We start from the raw sequence: 15,408 nt of genomic DNA, 5'->3' as shown, positions 1-15,408 counted from the left end.
CTTCATCCTTTATGTATCACCAGACAAAAAATCTAAAGGAGTGAGATCTGGGGATCGAGCTGGCCAGTTAATTGGATCATTGTTTTCAATCAATTTTCTTGGAAATATTGCACCGTCCAGTTGAAAATATTGTATTTCATAGCGGATATTCAGTGGCAATTCATCTAAGTAGCCATCGAATTCATTGGATAGAAAATGAAGATACATTCCACTATTCAAATGATCATCGTGAAAGAAAAAGCCAAGGATGTTTATCCCGAACCTTTCTTGGAAATTGGTTTCCCTATGTGAGTATTCATTCATATTGATCCACCTCTAATGAAAATTTCTGTTAAACCAACCATTGTTGAAGAATTTTGATTCGTCCATCCATATTATTTTTTACGATTATTTTCAACATCCCTATTTCTACGTCTTAACCACTTCGCAAATCGTACTCTCCTTCCGTAATCCCTTTCATTGAGGTGATGAACTTTGCGTATTCTGTAACATTTATATTTGTTCTTTTTCAAAATAGTTCTGGTGGATTTCACAGAAATCCCCATTTCAAGGGCAATTTCTCGTAAAGAACAATCTTGATTAGCATAATTTTTGTAACTGGCCAACCCTTGGGCTTCAAATTGCTTCCGCATCCACTGTATTCTCCAGATGTGGCTCCAGTGACTTTTTTCTGACCTCAAGAGTATCGAGAAATTGTATGGCCGCTATAATTGTTTTCTAGCCCTCAAAAGCAATCATATTGAATAATAAAATCAAAGTTTATCAAAAATTACATATTTTTTTTCTGTTAGCCTACTTTTCAATCCAACATATTGAACTCACGCAGATAATATACAGTTATATTTGTCTTCTCATAACACCGATACAGAAAGTTGCGTGGCCAATATAAACACAGATTTGCACAAAACATTTCTATACTCGGAGAATCATGGACTGAAAATCAATCCAAATGAAACTTGGGCCTTATGCATAGGGTCTCAAAGACAAATAGTAAGAAACTCAGTTTAACTTCAGGCTCACTCTCGATAACGCAGACATTGACTGGCTAGACAGTGCTAAAAACCTTGGCGTAACCATAGATACCTTTGTCTTTCCATGAACATGTGACAAATATTTTCAAAATATCATTCTTCAAATTCAAATCGCTATACAAATTCAAGTATCAGTTATCAGAAGAAATGAAATTCAGGTTAGTTAAAACTCTTATTTACCCCCATATCGAGTATTGTTCGGTGTATTACAATTTTTTGCCGCAATATAACTCGCAGAAGTTACAACGTACACAAAATGCTTGCATGCGATTCGTATGCTGTATATTATATTGTGAACATGTCACACCATTTTTGTTAAAAATGAAGGAGCTGAATATGAGGTACACAGTCCAATATTTGATAATTTCTTTTTGTTTAAGTTGCTTCAAACTAATACACCAAGTTATTTATATAGTTTATTAAGCAGGCATTCTGACATACATATGGTCAATTTGAGAATTAACTCATTCAACATACCTAGGCACCGTACTTCCAAATTTCAAGTATGTTTTTTTTATATAGCCCCTTCTTATCTGAATGAATTTTTTTCAAAATCATAATATAAATAAAGTCACAGATGCTTACTGTTCAGTGCTAATTTAACACAATTAAAATTCAATGTATGGTAGTGCAATAAAATTGTTAAATTGACCAAAATAATGTTAAGAATATTAAAAGTTATTAGCAACTATATGATCTTTAATTTTTTTTCTCTTCTCTATCATCGCCATGATAGTAAATGAGTATTTTTATAATTATTTTCTTACACTCACTGTATAATTTTTGGGAGAGGTGGAAGATAGCCTTTGGCTAACACTTTTCCTTTCATGTATAAATGTATTTTTTATGCATAATGAACGAAATTATTATTATTATATTATTTTTTTACCGTAGTGAGCGCTGGTCAGGCCCTATCCCCCGAAGCCCCGATACAATCGGGAGGGCGCGCCAGCATTATCAACCAATGACCCCACATCCGTGAGGTAAGTGATCAATGGGTCCGAGAATCATGTGCCCTGAGCAAGCGCAGCGAGCCAAGAATGACAGCCTTCTGCATCTGTCCGGCTAAGATTTCTGCCTTAGTGCGGCAAGCCGGTATGATTTTAAGATTCGAGAGTAGAGAGGACATCATTCCACCAAGGACTCCAATAATCACAACAACCATCTTGACAGAGTGATCTGGATAGAGTCTGCGGAGTTCGAAGCGAAAATCTCGATATTTCATCCGTTTTTCCTCCTCTTTTCTGACGATATTCGTCTCGCCAGTAGCTAAAAACTCCACGAAAACTATCATTTTGTTCTGGTGGTCAAGAAGGACTACATCAGGCTTATCAGCTTGTATGAGCTTAAGGGTGGGAAACGAATAGTTCCAATAAATTCGGCACTTCTCGTTCCCCACAACGGATTCAATATCTCCCGGAGCGTAGGGCAACACCGGTATCTCGTCAATTATTATTATTATTATTATTATTTCATTCATAATCTATTGTATATTAGAATGATATAGCCTACGCACAGGTTCGTCCTTCTGTGGGAACTATATTTATTTGTTGTTTATAAGATTATTGTGTATTTCAAATTGAATGGCAAATAAATATTATTATTATTATATCAATGGAATTCCAGTACCTACCTGAACGGTGCGTGAGAATTGACACAATGAATCAGTCTGGTCAATATTTCAGCAACTGACATTTCTATATCTCCAAACGGACCATGCCTACTGTGCAGCTCATAGAGAATTATTCCAAAAGAATAAACATCCCCTTTCTGGGTGCCTTCTGGTTGATCCTTCGAAAGGAAAGATTCTTGAAAGCGAAGAAGTTCGGGTGCTCTGTAAAGTAAGGCTGAAAAATATAAATGTTATTCATCAAGTATATCCCACAGTTATAATGAATGAATATGTTCCAGCTTTCCTATGTTTCAAAACATATATTAATCTAGAGAATCTACTTTATTGTATGATTCTGGTTGAATGATTGTAGTTAGAATTTGCATTAACCAGAAAACCCATAAATAATAATGATGATGAATTTATTATTTTGATTGAATAAACCACAAAATATTGAACGAAGTGAGAGTCATGGGTCTGGTTTCCAAAAATTTAGTTACAGAAAGCACAAACGTGAATATTTGGGCTCTATAACTACAGCTTATATGAATCATATAATCAAACAATGAATAAAAAAATTGCAACCGATAGAATAGTTGGAATACGCAGATGAAATGAATCATGTATAACATGGAATATACAGTGTGTAAAAGTGAAATGAAATAAATTATTCATTTCGGTTACGGTACATATTTTAACAAGATCCCGAAACACATCAAATTCAAATTATAATTTGACATACTTCAACGGAAAAGTGCTACCCCTACCTTCAACGCCCTCGAATAACAGGAACAACCCCAACATCGTTTGAAAGGTCTCTTCATTCTCTTTTCAAAAATGTTATCGCTTTCGAATCTATTGCAACAATTAAGATAAAATGAACTAAAATCATATGGTTACCGAATTTCGATAAAATACACTCAAAACTTATTGAAATATACTCGAAACTTATTTCATGTTGAGGTATTGATAATAAGAAAGTAAGCAAAAAACATAGCAATGTTCTTTCAGATGGTATCCTTCAAAACTGTAAATAATTTCCATGGCAGCGTAACTTTAAAACCCCTTGTCAACTTGTTTGGTATTTTACAACATTAGTTGTCAGTATTTTAATTTAAGTTCGTTAACTTCAAGTCTGATCAATGGTTAGTTTAACGAAATTGCATAAAATAACAGTTATACAAATGATTGGTTACGGAGATAAAACCCGAACACAACAGGAAGTAGCTCGCCAATTTCATGGGAAATTTACTAATTTACCGCCCATATCTCAAGGTACAATAAGCAAAATGGAGAAGCAGTTTCGCGAGCTTGGTCATGTGAGGCAGATAAAAAAAGCAGCTGCCAATGCAATGAGTGATGAACTCAAACTAGACGTGATGCTTGAGTTTGAGGAAAACACACATACATCGAGTAATCAGGCTTCCACTACATTCAATGTTAGCCATACATCGAAAGTAAACATATTAGAAGAAAATAAATACATCCCTATAAAATGATACCTACTCAGGAGCTAATGGAAGACAATTTTGAGAGAAGAACTTATTTTTGTGAGCAAATGATAGGCATGTTGGATAACTATATCATCCAATTAGAAGACGTTACGTTTTCTGATGAGTGTACCTTTTCTCTTAACGGTCATGTTGATCGGCAAAATTGCCGCTACTGGTAAACGAAAAATCCTCACTGGATGAGAGAAGAACACACGCAATAACCTCAAAGGTTAATGTTTGGGCAAGGATTGTAGGAAACCATAGCATTGGTCCCTTTTTCATTGAGGGCAACTTGAATGGCGATAATTATTTGGCACTACTCCAAAATGTCTGTCCAAGTTTAGCAAATTTATATCCTGATCCAGTTTAGCAAATTTATATCCTGATCCAGAAAATCCACAAGTTCCAGTGAATACAATGTGGTTCCATCAGGATGGAACACCATCATATTACCAAGTTAATGCCCGCCAATACCTCGATACAACATTTACCAATCGGTGGATAGGGAGGCGAGGATTGATTGAATGGACAGCGCGATCACCTGATCTTTCATAATTAGATTAATGTTAGAAGACAGTTTTATTTGAGATTAGGATGTTGCCATCAATCGTTTGCGATGAATATCTTGAACACTTACTTCTTCAACATCTTTAGTTCTTTTTCGTATTCTTCATTTCATTACGTTTAGCATTACATTTTAGTTTTTGTGTGTATTTTATCGAATTTCGATAACCACATAATTTTAATTCAATTTATCTCAACGTTTGTTTGAAGGTGATTGACAATGTTTCATGATGAATTTCACTAGTTCAGACTTCCATTGTCTACTATATAAAATGATTTGAAATCCCTGGAACAACTAAAAAAGAAGAATTATAAATGAATAGCTGAAAATAACAATTATATTAAGCAAAAGTAAAGCTGAGATGAAATAATAGTGGAATAAAATACATGTAAAATAGAACAATTGAACAAAAATAAATAAAAATAGAGAAATGAAAAAAGAAAATAAAAATAAAAGGTTGAGAGATTTCAAGTCACGTTAGTTCACGACGTTTCGATTGTTAGTATCTACAATCGTCTTCGGGTGATGACTGGACTGATTCCTCCGAGAGATGACTATTTATAGGTCGTTCGAGTACTTTCACTTATCCCCGCTTTCCATTTTCCCCGGTTCACTGGTTCCGTAGGAGATGACCGTTTGGCAGGAGTTGGTCATTTTTCGCTTGATGACCACTCGATGTTGTGTTGATGAATCCAAACATGGTCTGCTATTCCTGATTTGCTGGTTTCCCCTCGTTGGGTGTGTTTCTTGTGTTCGGCAATGCGAACATTCAATGGCCTCCTAGTTTCACCAATATAGGATTTTCCGCACTCACAGGGTATCCGGTAAATGCAATTTTTGGAATCGCAGTTCGCGTTTGGTGGCCTGGTTTTCGTGAGGCTGCTACGGATAGTGTTGCCGGAACCAGTGAAGCGGAAAATGGAAAGCGGGGATAAGTGAAAGTACTCGAACAACCTATAAATAGTCATCTATCGGAGGAATCAGTCCAGTCATCACCCGAAGACGATTGTAGATACTAACAATCGAAACGTCGTGAACTAACGTGACTTGGAATCTCTCAACCTTTTATTTTTATTTTCTTTTTACATTTCTTCATTTATGTTTATTTTTGTTCAATTGTTCTATTTCACTTGTATTTTATTTCACTATTATTTCATCTCAGGTTTATTTTTGCTTAATATAATTGTTATTTCCAGCTATTCATTTTCAATTCTTTTTTTTAGTTGTTCCAGGGATTTCAAATCATTTCATATAGTAGACAATGGAAGTCCGAACTAGTGAAATTCATCATTTTATCTCAATTGTAGTAATAATCTTGAAATCGATAACAGATTTGAATAGAGAATGAAGAAACCTTTCAAACGCTATATCACAAACCTATATTTCCCATTGAAATAATTGGGGGTTGTACCTGTCATTCGAAGGGGGTTGAAGGTAGGGGTGGCATTTTTTGTTGAAGAATGTTAAAGTAGAATTCACATTTGTCGTGTTTCGGGATTTTTTTATATATATAATGAATTTATTCCATTCAGCTTCTACACACTGTATAATAAAGTAAGTAAACTGAAGAGAACTAATAAACTGATGAAATTAATAGATCAGAACATACCATAACCCAATTATGTGAGTAACATAAAATATACATAATGACATGAAATGAATGATTTTGAAGAAATAGTGAATATAAAAAAGTTGATACAGATATGTAAGTGGAACTAACTCGATCACAATATGTAAGCAATCATAATTACAACCTGAAACTCAAGATGAAGACACCTCTGTATTTGAGTAATTTTTGGATACATATATTTGATTTTTGGTACAGGCATAGACCTTCATGGGTTGCACTTAACGCAATACTTAGCCTGACTGTCTTGAACTCAGCCTACTACGTTCCCGCGAAAAGGGCAAATTCTAGGTATTTTGCCCCCCTCCCCCCCTCGGCCCACTGGCGATGCCGAAATAAGTTATCTGAATAAGTTGTTTAGAAATCGATTTTAACCGTACATACCGAATTTCAACGTGTAATTTGAATCATGAATTTTTTCTTGTAATCATCATATTCAAGTCCAATTTTCAAATAGCCTTCGTCGACGTCATCGAATCCCAAGCACATAATTTTCTGCTGATGGAATTAATCAACTTGAGTTACATTGGCAAGAGTGCACTGATTCAAATTACACGTATTTCGAATGAATATAATAGGTATTCACCGAGATATTACAGTTTGAAATGGATTCAATTAAATGGACAAACTTATTTAAACAACCAAATATATCAAGCATTAGTTTTGCTGGTTCATTTGTGGTCTTATTCAAGTTGAGTCTACCAACTTCTTTGAGTTTTCCTCAATGAATCAACATTGAAACTCCTTTGATATTTAAAGCACAGAAAGATTGTTTTGAAAAATAATATAGTTTTTCTACACCCGTACTCTAACAATACACTTATATGACCATAATCAGTTTCATAATGATATCCATTATGATACAGATGTTTCATAACGATACAGATTATCAACCAATAGAAACCCATAATTTTTCAATCAAGAATCCTGTTCCTTTGTTTGCCCTAGATTCTAACCTAAGTAACTAATTGCTTTATTTGTCAAAATCAGTTTCCATATTACCTACCTATATTATCAAAATGTGTGAAAACAGCGATATAGAAGGAATACCATCGACTCCAATATTTTTAAAATATCAGATTAATTACAGTTGTTATATTCAATGTAAATATAATTAGAATCTTTATAGTTTTCATATATCCATGATAATACCATTAAATTTGTGTTTTTTTAAAAAAATATGAGTTAATTACTGTAAATGTGTTCAATACAAATATAATATTTATAGTTTTTCATTATTTATCGGGTTTAGAAAAAATAGCGTATGCAACTCTCATGTAATGGTTATTAATACACTCGCATATACCATACAAAACTCGCCTTCGGCTCGTTTCGTATCCCGGTTAATGCTCGTGTCTTAATAACCATCATTACATGATCGTTGCATAATATACTATTTTTGTGTTTCTGTCCATTGAAGAACTCGCCTTTTATGAAGAGCATTGGACTCAATATAATGTTTTTATCAAAATGTACTGTGAATGGAGACATTTTCCTCATAATAAAAATGATCATTTCCACTGAAATTCCGATCGTAGTGTTTAACTTCAGTAAATAACCAGAAGCAATTTACCCGTATAATAACCACATCCCTTCGACTTCAGATCTCTATAGATAATTCTGATGGTCAACTTATTTCTTGGTGTAGTATTCATTTTAATGTCAACATAAAAGGACCGTGGGAGTTGAATATCCTCGTCGTAAATTCCCTTTTAATGAATGGATTTCGTTGTCAAACAATGTGTATGGTTCAAAGAGAGCGAGGGTTTTGATTTATATTTCCTCTCCAACAATGAAGTATTTGCATATTATCGAGGAGACTTTTTTTATATGCCGAAACTTCTAACTCATCCCTAACTCGTGATGAAGTAATAATTAATTGAGTTACCAGGATTTTTTCCACTTCAGATATTGAATTGGATTCGCTCATGCAACGTTTCCGATAAATAAAAACAGGAGATTAAAAATAGCTAGAAATATAGTAGACAATAGCAAAAGTACCATTATTATTATAAAAATTAATTCATTTTGGTAGTGAATGACTACTAATGATGATATTCAAAATGTTCTGAAATGAAGTAATTTACCCATATTCTATCAAAAACTCAACTTTCATCCCTTTCTCATTCTGAATAGAGCATTTGTAATAAATATAATCCAATGAAATACAAATCGGTGACGCTCCTTGGCCGGTTTTCGATATTTTCATTCTTTGAAATACGAAAGAACTTTGACTATACTTTTAGTTTCACCCTTATGAAGAATGTTTGCATTGCCGAGTACAAGAAACACACACAGCGAAGGAAAACCAGCAAATCAGAGATAGCAGAGTATGTTTGGATCCATTAACAAAACATCGAGTGGTTCCAAGCTGAGATCATACACTCATTCAAAGTAACCGCATACATGTTGTCCAAAAATGTATTTAGCCAAACTAGCGTAGAAATACGCAATATATGGAAACCCATAATCAAGCGAAAAATAGCCAACTCCCGCCAAACGGTCATTTCCCACTAAAACGGTGAAGCGGAAAAAGGAAAGCGAAGATAAGTGAAAGTACTCGAACGACCCATTAATAGTCATCTCACGGAGGAGTTAGTCCAGTCATCACCCGAAGATGATTGTGGATACTAACAATCGAAACGTCGTGAAGTAGCTTGGCTTGGAATCTCTTAACTTTCATTTTTATTTTTGATTTTTGTTCAATTGTTCTATTTTTACTTGTTTTTTTTTGCTGAATATAATCGTTATTTTCAGCTATTCTTTTTTTAATTCATCTTTTTTTATTAGGCAGTTCTCTCAGGGATTTCAAATCATTTTATATAATATCAGACAAGTTCGAACTAATGAAATATTGTCAATCACCTTCAAGCAGTATTCATTCAGTTCTAGATTTATAATAAGATTCTGCATGCAATAAAATGGAGTGTAACAAAAATTATCACCAAGAAATCTCACAAAAAATTAAAATCTGAAAGGTTACAAGTATATTTCAACCACCTCTGTGGAAATGGATAGTAACTGGTTACCATTGCCAAGACAAGAGTTTGAAAACGGATATAAGGACCTAAATTGCATTCTCGAAAAACATCTTTGATTCAAATTGGGGTGTTCCTCACAAGTAAGAAGAGTTAATTCAACTCATTCATGACATGAAGTCGTGATTTAATGAGTAAATTGTATGCTTCATCTTTCAATGTCATCCAGAATGGTGCTGCAGAGGCAATAAAGCAAGTGTCTTCTTCCGAAACATCGTATGACCGCCATTGAGGATGACAATGTTCTATGTATAGTCGAAGTAAACGATATTGTACACATTTAAAGTTCGCGGCACTCTCAAATGCCAAAACAACCAATATATATAAATGAACAGGCAGCTGATTGGTCCACGTGAAATGTAGACTTGTCGATTCGTATTGGTTAATTTTTACTAACCGAGTTTTATGATTGGCTGAAGAGTCATTGAATTGAATTTGAAATCATGTTACGGTAACGAATAGAAATCGGGGAATGCGGGGATGGTTATCGCCGTCGTGTTCAGTTCAGGAACAGTAATTGAAATGTTTGTTTGAAGGTGATTGACAATGTTTCGTGATGAATTTCACTAGTTCGGACTTCCATTGTCTATTATATAAAATGATTTGAAATCCCTGAAACAAGTAAAAAAGAATAATTAAAAAAGAATAGTTGAAAATAACACTTATATTAAGCAACAATAAACCTGAAATGAAATGATAGTAAAATAACCTACAAGTAAAAATATAATAATTGAATAAATAAAAATTAAAGGAATGCAAAAAGAAAATAAAAATAAAAAAGTGTAGAGATTCCAAGTCACGTTAGTTCACGACGTTTCGATTGTTGGTATCTACAATCGTCTTCGGGTGATGAGTCATCACCCGAAGACGATTGTAGATACCAACAATCGAAACGTCGTGAACTAACGTGACTTGGAATCTCTACACTTTTTTATTTTTATTTTCTTTTTGCATTCCTTTAATTTTTATTTATTCAATTATTATATTTTTACTTGTAGGTTATTTTACTATCATTTCATTTCAGGTTTATTGTTGCTTAATATAAGTGTTATTTTCAACTATTCTTTTTTAATTATTCTTTTTTACTTGTTTCAGGGATTTCAAATCATTTTATATAATAGACAATGGAAGTCCGAACTAGTGAAATTCAGTAATTGAAATGCCTAGTTTCAATAAAATTGAACAATTTATTCTAATTCATACAATTTATACCAATATTTATACAATTCATAGTAATACATGAAATTTCAATAATAAAAATTATAAAGAACATACAATGAGATTGATTTCTTCGGAGAAGGTGTTCGAAATGTCTATCAGATTCTCTCACATTCAGGCGACACCTTTTCTAAACATTTTCTGTCGAATAAATTAGTGCAACAGAAGTGAGAGAAGCAAAACCTTGCTGCCGGTTCCAATTCCTATCTAGAATTTCAACCTTCTCCAGAGGTGAACGTCCACAGCCGTTATGTCCGGTGTCCTGGCCGGCCAATGGTTGAGTCCTTGGTTGGCTATATAATTATTACCAAAACTTACAGCCGAAAAATTGGTGACAATTGTAGTGTTGTGAGGCGAGGCTCCGTCTTGTTGAAAATACATTTTCATGAGCTACATTAGCGACAATTCATCAACAAGGGTTTCAACATTTTGCCTCAAAATTTCCAAATATCTTTGAGATATGAGGGTGATATTATAAATGAACGGGCTGATAATTTTCCCTAGAAATCCATACACTGAATCCAAATGTTCTTCGACTTCTCTGATCCACAATAGAATATGGAATTTGTTATGCCCAAGTATAACAATTGTAGCGGATGAAAATGTCGGCACTGCTCACATCACCTACAATTTAACGAAAATCGCGCACTTGGTTACAACTTTCCAGGAACCATTGACAAAAAGCCATACGGCTTTGCGATCGAGAGTTACTTGTGAGAGTTGCGACAAGGGACTTTCCGAAAAGAGATTTTGCGATAGTGGAATCACGGTAAATTGCGGTCAGTGAAATGATTGTTTCGTTTGGTGACACTTAGAACGGATCAGTATTTCACACGGATACCGTACCAGAGAGGGAGAACAAGAACCCAGTACAGTATCGTCAATTTGAATTTTTACCAACTTCCATGTCGGTTTAGAGAAAGAGGATATCATTTTAATTTTGTAATATTTGTCTCATTGTTGTTGCGTATTGGGGACAACATAGAAAAGGCAATAAATTACACTACATCCCTTTCACATGTGCAAGTATCAGTAATTGGTACACACAGGTTTGAAGCTAAAAAATAGTACGGCGGCCAGGCAAGTTCAACTAAACACTTCAGAATTTCCGCCAAACTCGAATAAGGTAATTTAGGTTTCCATGTAAGTTGGAATTCTACCTTGAGAGAAAATATAACATTTCACGGGTTGATAAAGAGATGATTTTTGTTTAACAATCAGCTGTTTGAGACGTGATTTCTTGTAAAATTTTTATCTTACCTTTCGAACATTTTTGTTTATTGTTTTGTTGGACTTCCATGTTATATTTCCACACAGTTATTTGTTTTGGTCTATGAACATACCCGATTATTCGTTTTGTAATATAAGCCTAAGCTGAAGCTTCTTGTTGTGTTTAATGGCTCACTAGTCGAACAAGTCCTGCACCATTTCAGGATAGTTGAAAGGCCTTCAGCCTTAAGTATTAGCTTCCTGCCTCGTTCCAGAGTGGATCTTAGAAGGAAAACAATCTCAAAAAGGTACACGGTGTAGTTAGGTTTCAAAGAGACCGGGCTTCGTGCGATCGGCACGAGCGATATAGCTTTTTCGGACCTGCCTTGATATTCAAAATTTGATGCGGAGAAATCTGCATCTGGTGACAGCCGCTGCTAATTAATTTAAGAAAATGAATGAATCAGAAATGAGCATTTATTACAATGGAAACGGTCGGGATATTCGATAATAATAGATACAACAGGGTGTAACTGAATAAGTTACAAGAAATTTCATTGGAGCATTCCTTGTTAAGATACATCCCCTTAAAGGGTGTAGGTACATAAAATTTGTATTACAATTTTTTTCACAAGCACTGAAGAAGTTACAATATTGAAATTAACCTGACGTTTTGTACTACCAAAAAGACACTCAGCCAGAAATTTATTTGGTTCACCCCATGGTTGTAAGGGGTGGAAAACTCAACCCCTAAAATTTATTTCCAATGTAACTTTTTGTCTCATTATTTGTTTACCATTTAAATTTATTTCCGATAGCCTGTTTCATTCTAAACAAAAAATGTCTCTCGGTTTTTTGCCCAAAATAAACCAGTTCGCAGCAAAAAGTGATTTTACGAACAATTACAGAAAAACATCGTCAGAAATGCGAAAATACGAAACTAATCTATCTAGTAGGTCGCTATTAGCGACAGTGACAATTAAATTGGTATGTCGCTGTCAGATTTTGAATTTTTTAAATTGAATTAATACTAATTGTGTGTTGTTGTTCTGTTCTTAATTTGCTACTTTAATAATTCACTTGTTATTAAATTGGCGTACACAAATGAGGAAATGGCTGATATGCATTACGTTTACGGTCTGTCGCAGGGGAATGGGTTAGAAGCTTCTAGAAGATATGGTGAAATGTATCCTCAACGGCAGCATCCTTCACATAGAATATTTGCTCGACTTCATCAACGACTACGAAACTATGGTTCATTCGACAAAAGAACGCAGGATTGTGGTCGCCATCGAGAAATACGAACACCACAGCTTGAGAAAGCAGTACTTAATTTGATTGAGGAACAACTTACTACCAGTAATAGAAAGATTGTTTCCCAGCTGAATGTTGATCATATGACGGTATTTCGAATTTTAAAGGAACAACTTCTATACCCTTACCATCTGCAACGAGTACAGGCACTGTTACCGCGAGACTTTCCGAACCGTCTTGAATTTTGCAATTGGATGCTGGAAATGATTATAAGAAATTGTGACTTTCTGAAGACGACAGAATTCACAGATGAATGTAGTTTTCTTCGGGATAAGATTATTAATTTTCATAATTACCACATATGGGCTGATGAAAACTCTCACGCTATTTTCGAAACTAACCATCAAGAACAGTTTTCTCTTAACGTGTGGCTCATAGTTATTGGGGATGATTTAATTGAGCCTCATATTCTACCTCCTCGATTAAATGTTCAATACGCTCAATTTTTGTAAGAAGTGCATCCAGTACTGCAGGAGGAAGTTCCTTTGGGCGTCAGCAGGGATATGTTTTCAGTCAATTAGCACGTCAGCATTCAACTGAAACAAATGCAAATTAGTGGATAGGTCGAGGAGAACCACAGAACTGGTTTATTTGTGGCAAAAAACCCAGGAGACGTTTTCTGTTTAGAATGAAACAGGCTATCGGAAATAAATTTTCAAATGGCAAACAAATAATAAGACAAAAAGTTACATTGGAAATAAATTTAAGGGGTTGCGTTTTCCACTTCTCGCAAGCATGGGGTAAACCAAATAAATTACTGGTCATGTTTTTTTGGTGGTACAAAACGTCAGGTTAATTTCAATATTGTAACTTTTTCACTGCTTGTGAAGAAAATTGTTATACAAATTTCATGTACCTCCTTTAAGGGGCTGTATCTTAACAAGGGATGCTCCAATGAAGTTTCTCTCTATATGAAAAATCCTATCTTTTTTTCGATGAGGAATCACCTCCCCAAATGCTTTACACTCATTCAGTTACACCCTGTACATCGGTTATATTACAAATCATTCTGGTCCTGTTTGGCTTGAACTTGTGCTGTTTAAAAATCCTCAATACGTTAGTTCTTGGTAGGCCAGTTGATATTTTCAAATTTCGCGTTAACATTTTGGGATTCGTTTCAGCAGTTCCTAAAACAACTATTACTTCCTACCCCTTATCCCTGTTTAATTCATTTAGTTTTGGACTTTTCTTTTCAAATTGGTCACAATCGAATAAGTTGCGTCGCAATCTTCCGATTGCTTCCTTCGATATTTTTTCAGTTTTCAGAACTCCCAAATAAATGGAAATCTATTGAAAACATCCAGACAGTTTTTGTTGCATACCTACTTATGTTTTCATTGGGAATCAGCCGACCCTATCATGTATCACTAAAATTTGTCTCTACTCTCATCTATTCCCCACCTACCGTAACTTTTATCACGAATTTTTGCAGGATCCTTCAAAGGAGCGTCCTCCGCACCTCTCTTGAACTCCCTCAGACCGAAATCAGCCAACTTCACGACCCATCGGGCATCAACTAAGCAGTTGGAGGTGTTCAGTGCCCCATGAAATCGCACTGGAGAATCGTGGAGATAAATAATTCCCTGAAATATATATTTATGTTTCATGAAAGGATCAGAGAGGAAAAGGCCAGTTCATTCATACAGTGCATTTCTTCAATGTCGCCCTCTTTTTCTTGAACGGGTCAACTCAAAAAAGTGAAATTTGGGATGATTGAAATTCATGCATGAATACTTTATTTTGAAGTGAAATTGACAGATGAAAGCTCCTGACAAATTCTTCACAACCCTGGAATATAATTCCAACATCTTCAACTGCTACAACGCGGAACTTCACGCCGAACATTTCCTAACACAGTAACGTCAATATCTCTACAAATATTTATTATTCTCTACCTTATATCCAATATTGAAGCTGTTTCAGTTCCGTACACCATTTGCTTCAAATAGCCCTATAAAAAAGTCCAAACGTGTCAAAACTGGCGAGCATGCAGGCCATTCTGTATGACATTCTCCTGTTGAATTTTGAACAATAAATAGAGGTCCTACATTATGGTTTCCCAATATTCCTGCCCAAACGTTGATTTTTTCTGGATATTGGGTATGTGTCACTGCAATAATGGCAATTTTGTCTGTGAACATTGACTTTTGAAAAAAATGTACATTCATCACTGAAACGAATATTGTAAAGATCTGTAGGATGCCTTGCAATGGTTTCCGTCATGATTTCGTAGAATTTAATTCTTTGATCAGGGTCATCTTCAGTTAATTGGTGTAGCATTTTAATTTTATACGGATGATA

The 15,408-nt window shown here is 34.7% G+C and overlaps 1 protein-coding gene across 4 annotated transcripts in view; it reads right to left on the bottom strand.

Moving 5' to 3' along the window:
- Positions 1 to 15,408, bottom strand: part of LOC111512674 (guanylate cyclase 32E) — a 292,318-nt gene that overhangs the window by 44,084 nt on the left and 232,826 nt on the right. For all 4 annotated transcript variants that reach the window (XM_074180299.1, XM_074180298.1, XM_074180297.1 and 1 more), the window contains 2 exons: positions 14,513 to 14,690; positions 2,665 to 2,878 (listed from right to left, as the gene is read on the bottom strand). In XM_074180299.1, coding sequence (XP_074036400.1) covers positions 2,665 to 2,878; positions 14,513 to 14,690 — 392 coding nt within the window. The remainder of the gene's footprint in view (positions 1 to 2,664; positions 2,879 to 14,512; positions 14,691 to 15,408) is intronic.

Source organism: Leptinotarsa decemlineata, unplaced genomic scaffold (genome assembly GCF_025532065.1).
Source record: "Leptinotarsa decemlineata unplaced genomic scaffold, Ldec_3_MD MMD2_tig00026294_RagTag_RagTag, whole genome shotgun sequence".
Taxonomy (NCBI): Eukaryota; Metazoa; Arthropoda; class Insecta; order Coleoptera; family Chrysomelidae; genus Leptinotarsa; species Leptinotarsa decemlineata.
This window is presented reverse-complemented; position numbering and strand designations above follow the sequence as displayed.